At 37.9% G+C, this 13,640-nt stretch overlaps 1 protein-coding gene across 1 annotated transcript in view; it reads left to right on the top strand.

Annotated features, from left to right (window-relative positions):
- USH2A (usherin) overlaps nt 1-13,640 on the top strand; it is a 414,223-nt gene that overhangs the window by 66,477 nt on the left and 334,106 nt on the right. Inside the window, exons 10-11 of the mRNA XM_035320952.1 lie at nt 2,907-3,102; nt 3,908-4,038. Of these exons, the coding sequence (XP_035176843.1) occupies nt 2,907-3,102; nt 3,908-4,038 (327 nt within the window). The remainder of the gene's footprint in view (nt 1-2,906; nt 3,103-3,907; nt 4,039-13,640) is intronic.

Raw genomic sequence — 13,640 nt, 5'->3', positions numbered from 1 at the left:
TGAGAGACGACTGGGTTGGTGCTTCTCTGTTGATGAGGGTAGCTGTTGTAAGTCATAGTGGCATGTATATTAGTTGAATTTGTATGACTTGTACTGTATTCCTTGTGAGTGCTAAGTGATTAGCCACTGTTTTTTTCATGTTGCCCTACTAAAAGTATTATTAAAAAACTAAAATAAAAAGTCCCATGCAACAGTTTCCTCAGAAAAGAGAAATTAACCCTAGAATAGCTAGTAAGTGTAGTCTGGCTACATCAAACATCAATCTGTAATGTTACAGGAGAATGAAATTTATAGTGTTATTCCAAATAGACAAGGTAGAGAGAGGGTATAATAAACACAGATTTTAGAAATGAATATCTCAAGCAAGTCAGAGCACTGGTAAAACAGAATGCATACCAAATTCATCAATTGCAAAACATTTCTTCTCCCTCTCATTTTTTCATTTTACTAAAGGCCCATAGAATTGGAGTCTAGAAGAGAGTTAGATGGTGTGAATGCTTGATTTGAAAATAAATCTCAATTTTAATTTGGAAAATTTGTGTGAATTAATTTACTGAGCAGCCTACTTATTAGAATTAGTATGGTTGCATACGCTTTGACTTTGTAGGATTTAGTGCAGTTTCGTTCAACTTCACCAAAAAAAAAGCATGGATGAAAGAGGACTTGAATAGAAATATATCTTATATTGCCTGAGAATATATGTACCAGTGTTCTATTGTTGTGTTCTGTTATTGGCATTTGGCATTCATAATGACATCTCTTATGTTGTCAGTCAAGTTCTTTATCAGCCACTTTGCCATTGCAAAGCAGCAGTAATTTCTTTTCTCCAAATGCTATTCAGCATACAGTATTTGTAAACCCTCTTTAAAGGTTTGCACTTAGTTTCTAAAGTCATTAGAAATATCTTTTTAAGGTACCCAGAGTGTTATGATATGACCCTGTAAGACTTCCTTCATTTCTGTCTTCCCCGGACAGCGTTTTTTTGTTTGTTTGTTTGTTTGTTTTGTTTTTTTTTTTTTTCCTAATCACACCTGTCTTTTTGAGTTTAAAAGCTCCGGTGAGCTCACAAGACACAAATACAGTTCAAAGCTCTGGCTAACATGCTTTCTTGACAAGTAGTCAAATGCTGAATCGAGGGTGCTGTGAATAAGCCATGAGGAAATTCAGACAACTGTTTTCAGAAGAGGACTAAGCTACACTGGAATAGATATTGCCTAGAAGCCATACTTATTTGTTTAATGAAGCCTAATGGAGTGAAAACGTGCTGTCTATTTGGGGTACAGACTGGGATCTTGTAGGAAGGAAAAAATAGCATGTGATTAACTACGCTATTATAGTCAACATTTATGGGGCAGCTTGAGGAAACACAGATGGGTGTTGCATGAAACAGATTTTTGAAGACAGCATAGTCTTCCAAAATGTCTGAGAAGGTGGCATTTTAATTTTGATATCACATCTCACTTCAGCAGATTTTTAAATCTATGTACAGATAAGGGCATGCATATTAAAGAAGCATATGTATAAATATATGTTATACATTTGTACATATACTGGTTATTGCAACTCAACATTGACAGACAGGTATGAAATGGTGAGTTCTACACAGATCAGGAAAAAAATAAAGAATAAATTCTACATAACAGCATTAAAAAAAAAAATTGCTACCCAGAGATAAGCAGTTAGAACATTTGTAAAGGTGGAGTACAAAGTACTGTTTGATAACATCTATTGTAAGCCCTAAAGTATTGTTACCTTTGCCTTCTGAAGTACTTTGCTGTCTATTTGTTGAATATTTCTTCAGAGGCACTGTCCTCAGCATTCTTAGTGATTAATAAGGAACTTGGCATATAAAGGCTTCGTCTGAAGTTATTGGCAACTTTTACATAAATGTGACAGCTTCAGGAATTTTGATCAAGTAAGTTTTTAATCATAACTTTAGTCAAAAATACTGAATTCTGAATTCATTAGTAGAAATAAGTTTTTAATCATAATTTTTAAGTAATGAATTGGGCCAAGATGAGCTAGGTATTTTGACCATCTAGCTTCACATAATGGGTTTTCTTTAGAAAATTATTTTCACAGATGGTGACTAGTTCAGATACTATGTATCAAAAAGATATGTTTGTTGTTGTCCACAGGAAAAGCCACATACTTAATGTGTTTTCTGAAGGGCCTGGATGTAACTGAGGATAAGGACATAAATGTTCTTGTGGGGTTTAATGTTATCCTATGGAAAAAAAAGAATGCTTTCCCAATAATTAATATTTTTGTTACTCTGCTTCTGGACCTTGTTCAGATTTATCAAAGGCTTTTTGGGAATTTACCTATCCATTTCACACAATGGCCAATAATTGTAACCTGAACTCTCTAGATACCTTTGAAAATCTCAAAAGTTATGCTTTGGACAAATGCAGAGTTGAAAATTCGTGAACAAAGGATTATGACATATATATGAGAACATTTTAAAAAAAGCGTAAGTTAAACACAGAAGGTCTGAAAATTAAATGTGGTTTGTGTCCTAATAAAGGTGTGACAAACTCAGCAGGATTCATTAGGTGAATATAATCTTCTGTACCTCAAACATGGTAGTCACAATTTTGTGTCTTTAGATATTTAACAAAATCTGAATTTCCGGATGTTAGCCTATGCTGAGTATCTGAATAGTTAGATTTTTTTTTTTCCTTCTGTCCACTTTTTTTTTTTCTTAGTTTGTTCCTAAAATAATTTAAGAAAATTAAAAAGATGAATTTATTTCCCTATATGTCTTCTCACTCCTTGTCTTTAAGGTGTAGTACCAATATTTTTAATATGTAAATGGTGAAAAAGCAAATATGGCAAACTATGAGCATAGAGAGTATAACAGTTTTCTTCTAAGTATAAAACAATGGTCTTTTATTTTATTTCAGTGCGATCACTGTTTGCCATTGTACAATGACAAGCCTTTTCGTCCAGGTGACCAAGTTCATGCATATAATTGCAAACCTTGTCAATGTTATGGCCACGCAGAAAGCTGCCACTATGACTTAGCAATAGACCCTTTTCCTCAGGAATACTACAGAGGCAGTGGTGGAGTCTGTGATAACTGTCAACACAACACAGCTGGTAAGCCACAAAAATGAGAATTGACTTCTTGTTCTGTGGTCACTTTTTGGGTAAGTCTTGTATCAGCTGAAATTAGCAATACTCAATGGCTGACATTCCATAAAAATTGCACGTATATTTATGTTTCAAGTGTCCAGGTACAGCACTACTTACAATAGTGCCAATATTTAAGCTACACAAAAATACTGCTTAAATTTAACTTAATCTTGTACTAAATCTTCCATGCAGATGACATTTCAATTATTACAGTGTATTGTTTCGAAGCTTGTTCCATTGCATGTGCTAGAGCATTTTAATACAGAATATCAAGGCTATCCAATCAAACCAGTTTAAAAAATAAAATGCAAAAACAAGTTGTCAACTTTAGCTCTAATGTCAGCTTCTTGCTTATTTAGTAAGGGTTTGTGTTCAGTGTAAGTAGTGTATTTTTGAATACTTTTTATTTTTAACATTTGTCTTCTATTTCAGTTTTCTTGTCTTTTTGTAGTAAGGGGAAAAAAGAAAAGTTTCAGGTTCAACAATAATTTTTCCAAAAAACATATAGGTATTTGCACGGCACAGCTTTTATATAAGTGTGGTATTATATAACAGATGGAAGTTTAATGGAGTAAAACATAGTTTGTAACAGGTTCATTGTTTCATATGCTCTGGATCACTAAATTGGCAGGTAGAGATGAAAGGTGCATTAAAATGGACGTCCTGAAAATTATAGAATTCTCTCAAAGGAATAGAGTCTTTAATTTTGAATTATACAGCTAATTTTAATGAATTGGAAGCCATAATGCATAACCTTTCCTTCATGCAGGAAGAAACTGTGAGCTGTGCAAGGATTTCCATTATAGACAAGCAGGCGCAGATCTTTCAGCCATTGATGTTTGCAAACCCTGTGACTGTTATGCAACAGGCACCAAAAATAAGAGCCTCCTGTGTGATAATGTAAGTAGCTTCAAAATATAATAATGCCAAAATGTTTTCATTAGCTGGATAGATATCAGTAAGATTTTACAAAGTATATTTAGATGATAACTACTTTATAAAAATTGCCTAAGTTCAGCCTTTTCAAAATAATAATTGACTAAAATTAGAGAATGAAAGCCAAGAAAACACAGAAAGCTACTTGAGACTTACCGTTGCAGAGCTCTTCATCTAGACCAGCAACAGATATCAAAAATGATGTATGAATTTTCAGAATTGAATTGTAGTTTTGGGGTACTGGGAAGTGCTAGTGCACTCAGTAATGTCAAGACATCCAGTTTTTACTACTATTCAAGGTCTTGCTACTGTTTTAAAATTGCTAGCAGAGTTCTACAACTCAGTCAATAAGATGATCCTGAAATTAACTAGAATTAAGGTAGTTATCCCTGTAATACAGACAAGAATTGATCTCCTGTTTCGTTCCTAAAGTCCATTAAACAGAGATATGAACACATGAAACGTATGAAGTGACGCTGAAAAAAGAAAGCTGTCGTATGCTTTTAAAGCCTATGAACCTCATTGACAATAAAGGTCGGATCATAAATCTAACTGTAGATTTCCAAAAACACCTACTGCATGTCTGTTAAAATGATGTTTAGTAAGAAGATAAGAGTGATACATTATTGGGCTAAATCTAGATACATTTTATGAAATTTTGTTTGTGGATTTCCTTTGGATATGCATATGGAAAGAAAACAACCAAACAAACAGGAAAACTCCCAAGACTGAAATCTTAAATATGCAGTAAAAGTATGTCGTAGTTCATGTTCTAATTGTATATATCGTTCATTGCAAAAATCCAAGTTTTGTTTGGAATAGAGAAGCAGTTGCTTCTTTGTCTGAAATGTATTTTAAAAACATTGTCAAGGGAATTGAGGTAGAGCTTGATCTTTAGGGAGAAAAGATAGACCTTCAGATTGTTGCTACATTTCCTGTCTCACTTTTTCTAAAACTTTTCATAAAACAATGTTTAACGTTTTTTGTATGATGTACTTTGTTATTTGCATTTTATTACCAGCAAGCTTTTGTGGATACTGTTGTATTTTCATCCTTGCTACTACAGTGGCACAAATACATTTCCAGTTAGACTCAGTGCACTTTCTAGGACTCACATGATATGCTGAGTGATATCCATATTTACTACAATGTGTTTTAAAAATATCTCGTGTTACAAACAAAAAATAATTTATGATTTTCTGTCTCCTGAAAATTACACTTTTTGCCAGCATCACAGAAATTAGGAAAAAAAAATATTGCAAAATGTAGATGCATCAGGACAACTTTTGTAAGGTGTAGGGAAAATGACAGCAAATGTTGATTTGCGTGTCCATGGTTTTTGACTAAATGTTAACCCCAAACAACTTTGGCTGTGATTAATAACTAGAGGAGGAGTAGTTTACAAACTTAAGAAGTCACTAATTTAATAGTAAAATATATTTTAAAAAAGTTAATGATGAAGCTTTACTGAAAATATGAACTGGAGGATATATTGGGAAAAATGGGGTAGACTGTTGCTCAATAAAGCATCAGTTAACTGCTGCATTAGCAGCAGTGCAGGAAGAAATGATTAAGAGGCATTAAAGAATAGATTAATAAGGCTTAGGACTAAAAGCTGAAATGAATTACATGAAATAGGAAGGCATCATTGAAGGAAGTATTTCCAAATTTGACCTGTGGAAGATAGAATCATAAGGAATAAGGACCCTATTCAAGAAAATTAATTGTCACGTCACAATGCTAATTTTCAAGGAAATATGCCAAAAATGGTGCAGAGTACACTTTTACTGCATAATTTACCATTTTCTGCAGTTCATCAAGGATTTTTTTTCCTGCAAAGTGCCACTTATGTCACTAAGTTCCAAGAGGTACAGAGTTTCAAAATTGATCTGTAGAACCACAGAGTAACCTATTAATTTTTCACAAAATATTTACTCATCAAATATAGCTAATATTATTAACATAGATAATTTACAGGATGAGGGGAAGAACTTATTGTAATACTGTTACTCCCATCTCAGTTCTTTGGTCTTGAAAACTTTGTGCCTGCTCTATTCATCTATTTCACCCTGTCCTTAGTAGGGAATACATGCATGTGTATGGCATTTGTCACTGGCATAGGTTCTCATACTTCTATAGATCATGTTCATTTACAGATTAGTGTGCAACATCATTTGGTATTTTAAAGTGCAAACTAACGTAGTAACAACTTCAAAATAGTAACTTTACAGCTTATAGTAAGTAGAGGGATTTTAAAAGAGTGGTGTTGCAGCACATCCGTGAGTAGTGCCTTAGTCTTTCTGCAGAGAGAGGTCCTACCTTGAGACTGGTGGGTACAAGAGAGAGAATTGCTACAGCCTGTTAAAATTTGTCCACTTTTGTGCTGGTTGTTGGCATCCAGTCAGTGCAGAAGAGATTTGCATTGGTCGCATCCTCTTTGTGAACTTTTGGCACAAAATATTTCAAACCATCTGAAAGTCCAAATGAATTATTTGAGATGCCTGCTTTATGAGACTGAAAGAAGAATTGGCTGCCTTCTTCCATTCTCCCTAACCATTCACACATGAGAAAATTCTACCAGAATACTGCTGATGTGATTGTTCTTGCTCTGTATAGAGAGCTGGAGATTAATTTCTTCTGGCCCTTACACCACAATTCTTGACTCATTTTCCTATGCTGTTTTTTACCCAGACTGCTCTACAAATGCTTACATATTCAATCAGGCACAGCAGTTTGTAGTCCTTTCATGATTCTGTTATAATATGCCATATATAATGGCATGAAGAAAAGCACTCTTTCCCAGGGCATTTGTTTCTGGGCAGAGCTGAAAGTGCTGCTATTGCTTTTACTTAGTCTTTGGAAATATCAGTCTGACCTCAGTGAATTTAGACATCTTTCTTTACTCAACTTTTGTTGATTTTTTTCCTCTTTTTTTTTTTTTTAATTTAAAAAATTTTTAAGTTTGTAACATGCAGATAAATATGTATTGTGTACTTACTGGTGCAAAGAAGCTGTACTTTACTGCAAAAGATATTGGTCAGAGTTTCAAATGGTTAATTGCATTATGTCAATGTGGTGGCTATATTCTCTCATGTTGCAAGAAAAACCTTTCTAAAACTTAGATAGTTACTTAAAGCTTAAATGATAGTTACTCCTTTCTCTAAGGAGTGAAATGGAAACAGATTTCAATGCAACCAATTCAGGTTTTGAACAGGCTTCAGATACCACTTTCCTGTATACTCCCTGAATATTGTTCTTTTGAAATTCTTCATGCATTTCCCTCAATTTTGAATGCTTTTTCTAAAGCATAATGGCAAATCTAGCTAGTATCTGTGTGTGTATTTATATTCTAAAACAAAATAGATTTTTTTGATGGATTTTATTTCGAGTTGAAAAATTCTTTGATCCAAAATTTGAATGAGCATTCTTCTCTTTTCATTTTTCCACCTACACATTTTTCAACCAATTTATTGTGATTGACAATAAAAAAGTAACTGAAGTATGTGCTATAAAGGAAAGAACATCAAGTAAAAAAGCTAATTAAGGGCACTTCAGTCCACAGATATTCTGAAAAGAAAAGGGAATATAAAGGATGCAAATGTGAACCAGTACTAGGGTCAATGAACAGCTCATGTGCGTTGCATACTGGCTAATGGAGGCCACAGGAAATCAAGTTATAAAACACTGTTTTCTGAATCTTGAATTTCCCTTCATGGAAGGACTTTAATTTTAATGATAAAATAAGCTGAAGAAGAAGAAGCTTTTATGTCAAATAATGCTATAGCTTCATTTCTTAGTGGCTTTGTACCATGGTAATGCTGCTTTTCTGTGATATTTTGTCAAGTTATTTGGGGGAATTGGTCCCCTCCCACACTCTGGAGTATCGTGGGCAGAGGGGAAATACATCATTCTACATTTTGAGCAGTCATAGTAGTAAGTAACTGACTTAAAAGTCATCTTAAGTGATGGCAAGAAGAGAGTAGGGGAGTAAAAAGGATCTTCGTTATTGTGGCTTATTCAATTTTTAGTTTCCAAAGCTGACACACCAAGAATATTCACAGGTATTTGGTGATCAGACCGCTAACCTATCTGTGTGAGCCAGCACACCCTACAGTTCTCATTTCTTAAACCAAAGAAAGGGAAAAAAAAAAAAAATAATCCTCAACCCTCTTGCTCCTCTCTTCCCAGTTCCTGAGACTGCAGGCAATAGGATGCTGGGGTCCTTTCCAGATTTGTGTCAGGTTTGAAGGTAGTGAGAAATGTATGATTAGAATTTATATCAAGAAAGCAGAACACCAAAACTGATGCTGTTGCAAAGCCAGAAATGGCAGGATGAACAGTGTGAATTTAGTGCAGGTCCTAAATATACCCATGGGTCTCCAAATGTGAGCATTAGGTCATTGCCAGATGGTCAAGGGAAGGTGCCTCTCTATTGGTCAAGAGTAAATAATTGAAATGAATGTGCACCTGGCCATGATACCTGATGAGATGCATCCAAGGGTCCTGAGGGAACTGATGGATAAAGTTGCTAAGCCACTCTCCATCATATTTGAGAAGCTGTGGTGGTCCAGTGAAGTTCCTAATTTTTAAAAGGGAAAAAAGACAGACCTGGTGAACTACAGGCCATTCAGTGTCACCTCTTCTGGGCATGAGCGTGGAGCAGTTCCTTATGGAAACTATGGTAAGGCACACTCAAATAGTTCAATTTGTTCAGGTGGAAACCAGTGACAAGTGGTATTCCTCAGAGGTCTGTATTGGAACTGTTATTATGTGACATTTTTGTTGGTACCATGGACCAACACCCACAAGTTTGCTGATGACACTAAGCTAGATGATGTGTGTGGTTGACTGCTAGAGAGAAGGGATGCCACCCAGAGGGACCTTGACATGCTCAAAAGATGAGCCTGTGTGAACCTCATGAAGTTCAACAAGGCTTAGTACAAGGTCCTGCACCTGGTTCAGGGCAATCCCAGGTATGAATACAGGCTGGGAGATGAGTGGGTTGAGAGCAGCCCTGAGGAGAAGGACTTGGATGAAGAGAAGCACTGGTGAATGAAAAGCTCAACATGAGCCAGCAGTGTGCTCTTGAAGCCTGGAAAGCCAACCATATTCTGGGCTGCATCAAAAGTGTAGCTAGCAGGTTGAAGGAAACAATTCTCCCTCTCTAAATTGTTCTCGTGAACAGTTCACTTTTGTAGAAGAAACTTATCAAGTGTCAACTTTTGTCTCTTACTTAGTGAAGTCAGACCTCATCTATTTTTTTTGGAAAGATTTTCTGTTTATATATCTGGCAGTATGTTCCCTCTATTACAAACACAAAATAAATGTTTTTGAGACTATAGAGGTGTCCAAAGAGAAGAGATGGTTTCAGCTTTCATAAGGGCCTAGGTCAGCCATTTTATCCAGCAAATTCCATTTTATACTTTATGAATACATATGGTCAACACAATTTTAAGTAGTCAGAAATATTTCTGATTCTGTGATAAGAACATATTGAATATATACTAGATGAGCACTCAGGCTAAGTAGTTTGTTGTATCATAAGTAGTAATTAAGACAGTGCAGTGAGAGAAAACAAAAAGGGTTTTTTTAGATATGTGAATGGAAAAAGGAGAACTAAAGAATACATAGGGCCGCTCCTTGATAGGGAAGGTCTCCTCACAGACAATGACATAGGCAAAGCAGAGACGCTTAACGCCTTCTTTGCCTCTGTCTTCATTGCCGATGATGGGCTTCGGAACCCAGGGTGCCCCGAGCTGGAGGACCGGGACGGTGGGGATGACAAACTCCCAACCAACCCTGAACGTGTGCGGGATTTGCTACTCCGCCTGGATCCCTACAAGTCCATGGGTCCGGATGGGATTCATCCCCGGGTGCTGAAAGAGCTGGCGGACGTCATCGCGGAACCTCTCTCAATTATTTTTCAATGATCCTGGGAATTTGGAGAGGTCCCGGTAGACTGGAAGCTGGCAAATGTCGTGCCGATTTTCAAGAAGGGTCAGAAAGAAGACCCTAGCAATTACAGGCCTGTCAGTCTCACGTCAGTGCCTGGTAAAATCATGGAGAAGATGGTTCTCGAACTTATTGAGGCGCACCTGGGGGACAAAGCAGTCATTGGTCCCAGCCAGCATGGGTTTGTGAAGGGTAGGTCCTGCCTAACTAACCTGATTTCCTTTTATGATAAGATCACCTGTATGGTGGACCAAGGGAAACCAGCTGATGTGATTTTTTTGGACTTCAGCAAGGCTTTTGACACGGTTTCCCATAGGATCCTACTGGACAAAATGTCCACCATACAGCTAAATAAAAACATCATACAATGGGTGAGCAATTGGCTAACGGGCAGGGCCCAAAGGGTTATGGTAAATGGGGCTGCGTCAGGCTGGCGGGCGGTCACCAGTGGGGTCCCTCAAGGCTCCATTTTAGGGCCGGTACTTTTCAATATTTTTATAAACGATCTGGATGTAGGAATAGAAGGTATTTTGAGCAAGTTTGCTGATGACACCAAACTTGGAGGAGTTGTGGACTCGAATGAGGGTGGAAAGGCCTTGCAGAGGGATCTGGATAGGTTGGAGAGCTGGGCGATCACCAACCGCATGAAGTTCAATAAGAGCAAGTGCCGGGTCCTGCACCTGGGACGGGGAAACCCTGGCTGCACGTACAGACTGGGCGATGAGACGCTGGAGAGCAGCCTAGAAGAGAGGGATCTGGGGGTCGTGGTAGACAGCAAGTTGAATATGAGCCAGCAGTGTGCCCTGGCAGCCAGGAGGGCCAACCGTGTCCTGGGGTGCATCAAGCACGGCATCGCTAGTAGGTCAAGGGAGGTGATTGTCCCGCTCTACTCTGCGCTGGTGCGGCCTCACCTCAAGTACTGTGTGCAGTTCTGGGCACCACAGTATAAAAAGGACGTGAAACTGTTGGAGAGTGTCCAGAGGAGGGCTACGAAGATGGTGATAGGCCTGGAGGGGAAGACGTACGAAGAACGGCTGAGGTCACTGGGCCTGTTCAGCCTGGAGAAGAGGAGGCTGAGAGGAGACCTCATCACAGTCTACAACTTCCTCGTAAGGGGGTGTCGAGAGACAGGAGACCTTTTCTCCATTAACACCAGTGACAGGACCCGCGGGAACGGGGTTAAGCTGAGGCAGGGGAAATTTAGGCTTGACATCAGGAGGGGGTTCTTCACAGAGAGGGTGGTTGCACACTGGAACAGGCTCCCCAGGGAAGTTGTCACTGCACCGAGCCTGTCTGAATTTAAGAAGAGATTGGACTGTGCACTTAGTCACATGGTCTGAACTTTTGGGTAGACCTGTGCGGTGTCAAGAGTTGGACTTGATGATCCTTAAGGGTCCCTTCCAACTCAGGATATTCTATGATTCTATGATTCTATGAATATGTCACCTATTGTCTGGATACCTATATCACTTCTCAAGTTCCTATATCAGTTTAGTAACTGGACATTGAGAGGGTTCTTGAATAGGATCCTCTGATTTTTTGATTCTAGATGTGATGAGTTACATAAAAGTGTCACCCAATTAAATAATTCTATGAATAGAGTTTAAAGCAGCGTGAACTGTTATGTGCATGTAAAAGTCGGAAATCTTGAGTAGTTTGCTTCCTGATTAAGGACAATGATGTTATAACTGTGATTTGTGCAGGAAGAAATTGCTTGCATACGTTTTATAACCATTTAGATTCAAGGATATGGGACTAATGCGTATTTCAGACATAAATTATAAGTGACACAAGGGATTGTATGCTAACTCAGCATCAGTGATTTTCTGTATCAAATAACAATTGTAATCATGAGGTCCCAAGGTATCCACCGCTTGGTAGTAATGTTGTGCTAGACTCATTTTCATAGCGAACAATCTAGACAGATATGTTTTATAAGTGTTAGTACCAAGATGGTCACATTAATAGACAAGTTGTTTCCATCTGCTTACTACTGGGGTCAGATACAGGCCTGTCAGGAGTAAGCAACAGGAGAACAGATTACTTTCAGCTCTTCTATAACCAGCATAATTAAAATCTATTTCTTTAAATGACAGATAGGTTTTGAAATGGGGGATTAGCAGGGAGGGGAAAGGTCAGTAATGTCTCCAGTGCACCACTGGTGAAATCTTGGTTAACAAAATCTTTAAATATTAATTACTACCAGTATGATCAATGACACTGCGGTTTCCAGAGGTGGTTATAGAAGTGTTTTGTTCTACCTGTTTTGATGTAGATTTCCATGCTATAAAACCTGTGGCACACCTATGTTTCTGTATTATCATAAACATTTGCAATTTGAACAACTTTTTTGTAATAGTATCCATTGCCAAGCATTTGAGTGCTTCTGGATTATTTTAGTGCTTCTCTGTCTTTATAGAGAAACAAAAGATTTTTTTTTTCTGTGTTTCTCAGTGTTTAAGCCAAAATTTTCAATAACTAAACTGAGTGATTTTTTTTCTTCCTAAATGCATGCAGTAAACAACCAATTTTCATAGGAACTCAGGAGTGCATGTGTGCCTTAATTTTGCTTTCCTCTTTTAGTTAAATCTCCAGTTCTCTAAATCTATTTTCTGATTTTTTTTTTATTACTTTTATTGCTTTTCACTTTTTTTTTTCTTTTTCTTTTTTTCTGATTTGTCTGTCATACCCTTCAACTACTTGATCTGAAGTGTTAACTTTCCTTTTAGTGTCTTAAATAGAATATTCTTTCTTTTTTGGTACATCCCAGAATAGCTTTTACTTTTTCTGTTATGTTGTCATACCATTAATATTTAATTTGTGGAGGTCCAGTATCACTTACAGATCATGTTCTGCTTTATTGTATCTTCAATATTTCACTTTATTTCACTTCAGCTCTTTCCTTGTTATTTGTTCATCTTTACTGATTTTAGAGAATTTGCACAAAGCATAAAACTGATTTTGAATATCAACCCACTGAGGGTGATCCCAGTACAGCAGTGCCCACCCAAACCGGGGCAGAGTCTCACAGCATCTGAAGATGTCCAAGTGCTCAGAACAGGGTCCATTGACAGTCTCAGACAAAACAAAGTGTTAAAACAGGTCCAGGGTCCATTCAGGGAGTCCAGTCTGGAGCAGCAGGACATCTTGTGCTGGAGACATGGCTGCAGTATAAGACTGAGGGGTCCATCCAAGAGACTAGGGATGGTCACAGCTGCATGCAACCTCAGGCAAAGTCTGGGTTCCCAGAACTGAGCTTATCTGGAGCTCCTGAGCCATGGGCAGAGGGTATGGCTGGAGGCCCCAGGTGAGACTGCCCAGGCTGGTTGGTTCAGGCTGTGACAGTGCTGGCCAGGCATCCTAAGCTGTGGGTGATCTGTGAGGTTGTATGCATATTCTCTATTCTGTCTTCAGAGTCTGCTAACAAAAATATTGAAGAGCTTAGCACTCAGAACAGACAACTAAAGAACCCTACAAAGATTTACAAATCTTTCTAGTTTTACAAGTACTTCTTTAAACTTCTGGGGCCGGCGCCGGGGGCCGGCCCACCGGGGGCCGGCACCCGGGGGTCGTTGTGGATGGGAATGGGGGGGCCCGGGCTGCTGGTACAGTAG

Source organism: Oxyura jamaicensis, chromosome 3, assembly GCF_011077185.1.
Source record: "Oxyura jamaicensis isolate SHBP4307 breed ruddy duck chromosome 3, BPBGC_Ojam_1.0, whole genome shotgun sequence".
NCBI classification, from domain to species: Eukaryota; Metazoa; Chordata; class Aves; order Anseriformes; family Anatidae; genus Oxyura; species Oxyura jamaicensis.
Note: the sequence above shows the minus strand (reverse complement) of the source record. Positions and strands in the feature narration are given on the sequence as shown.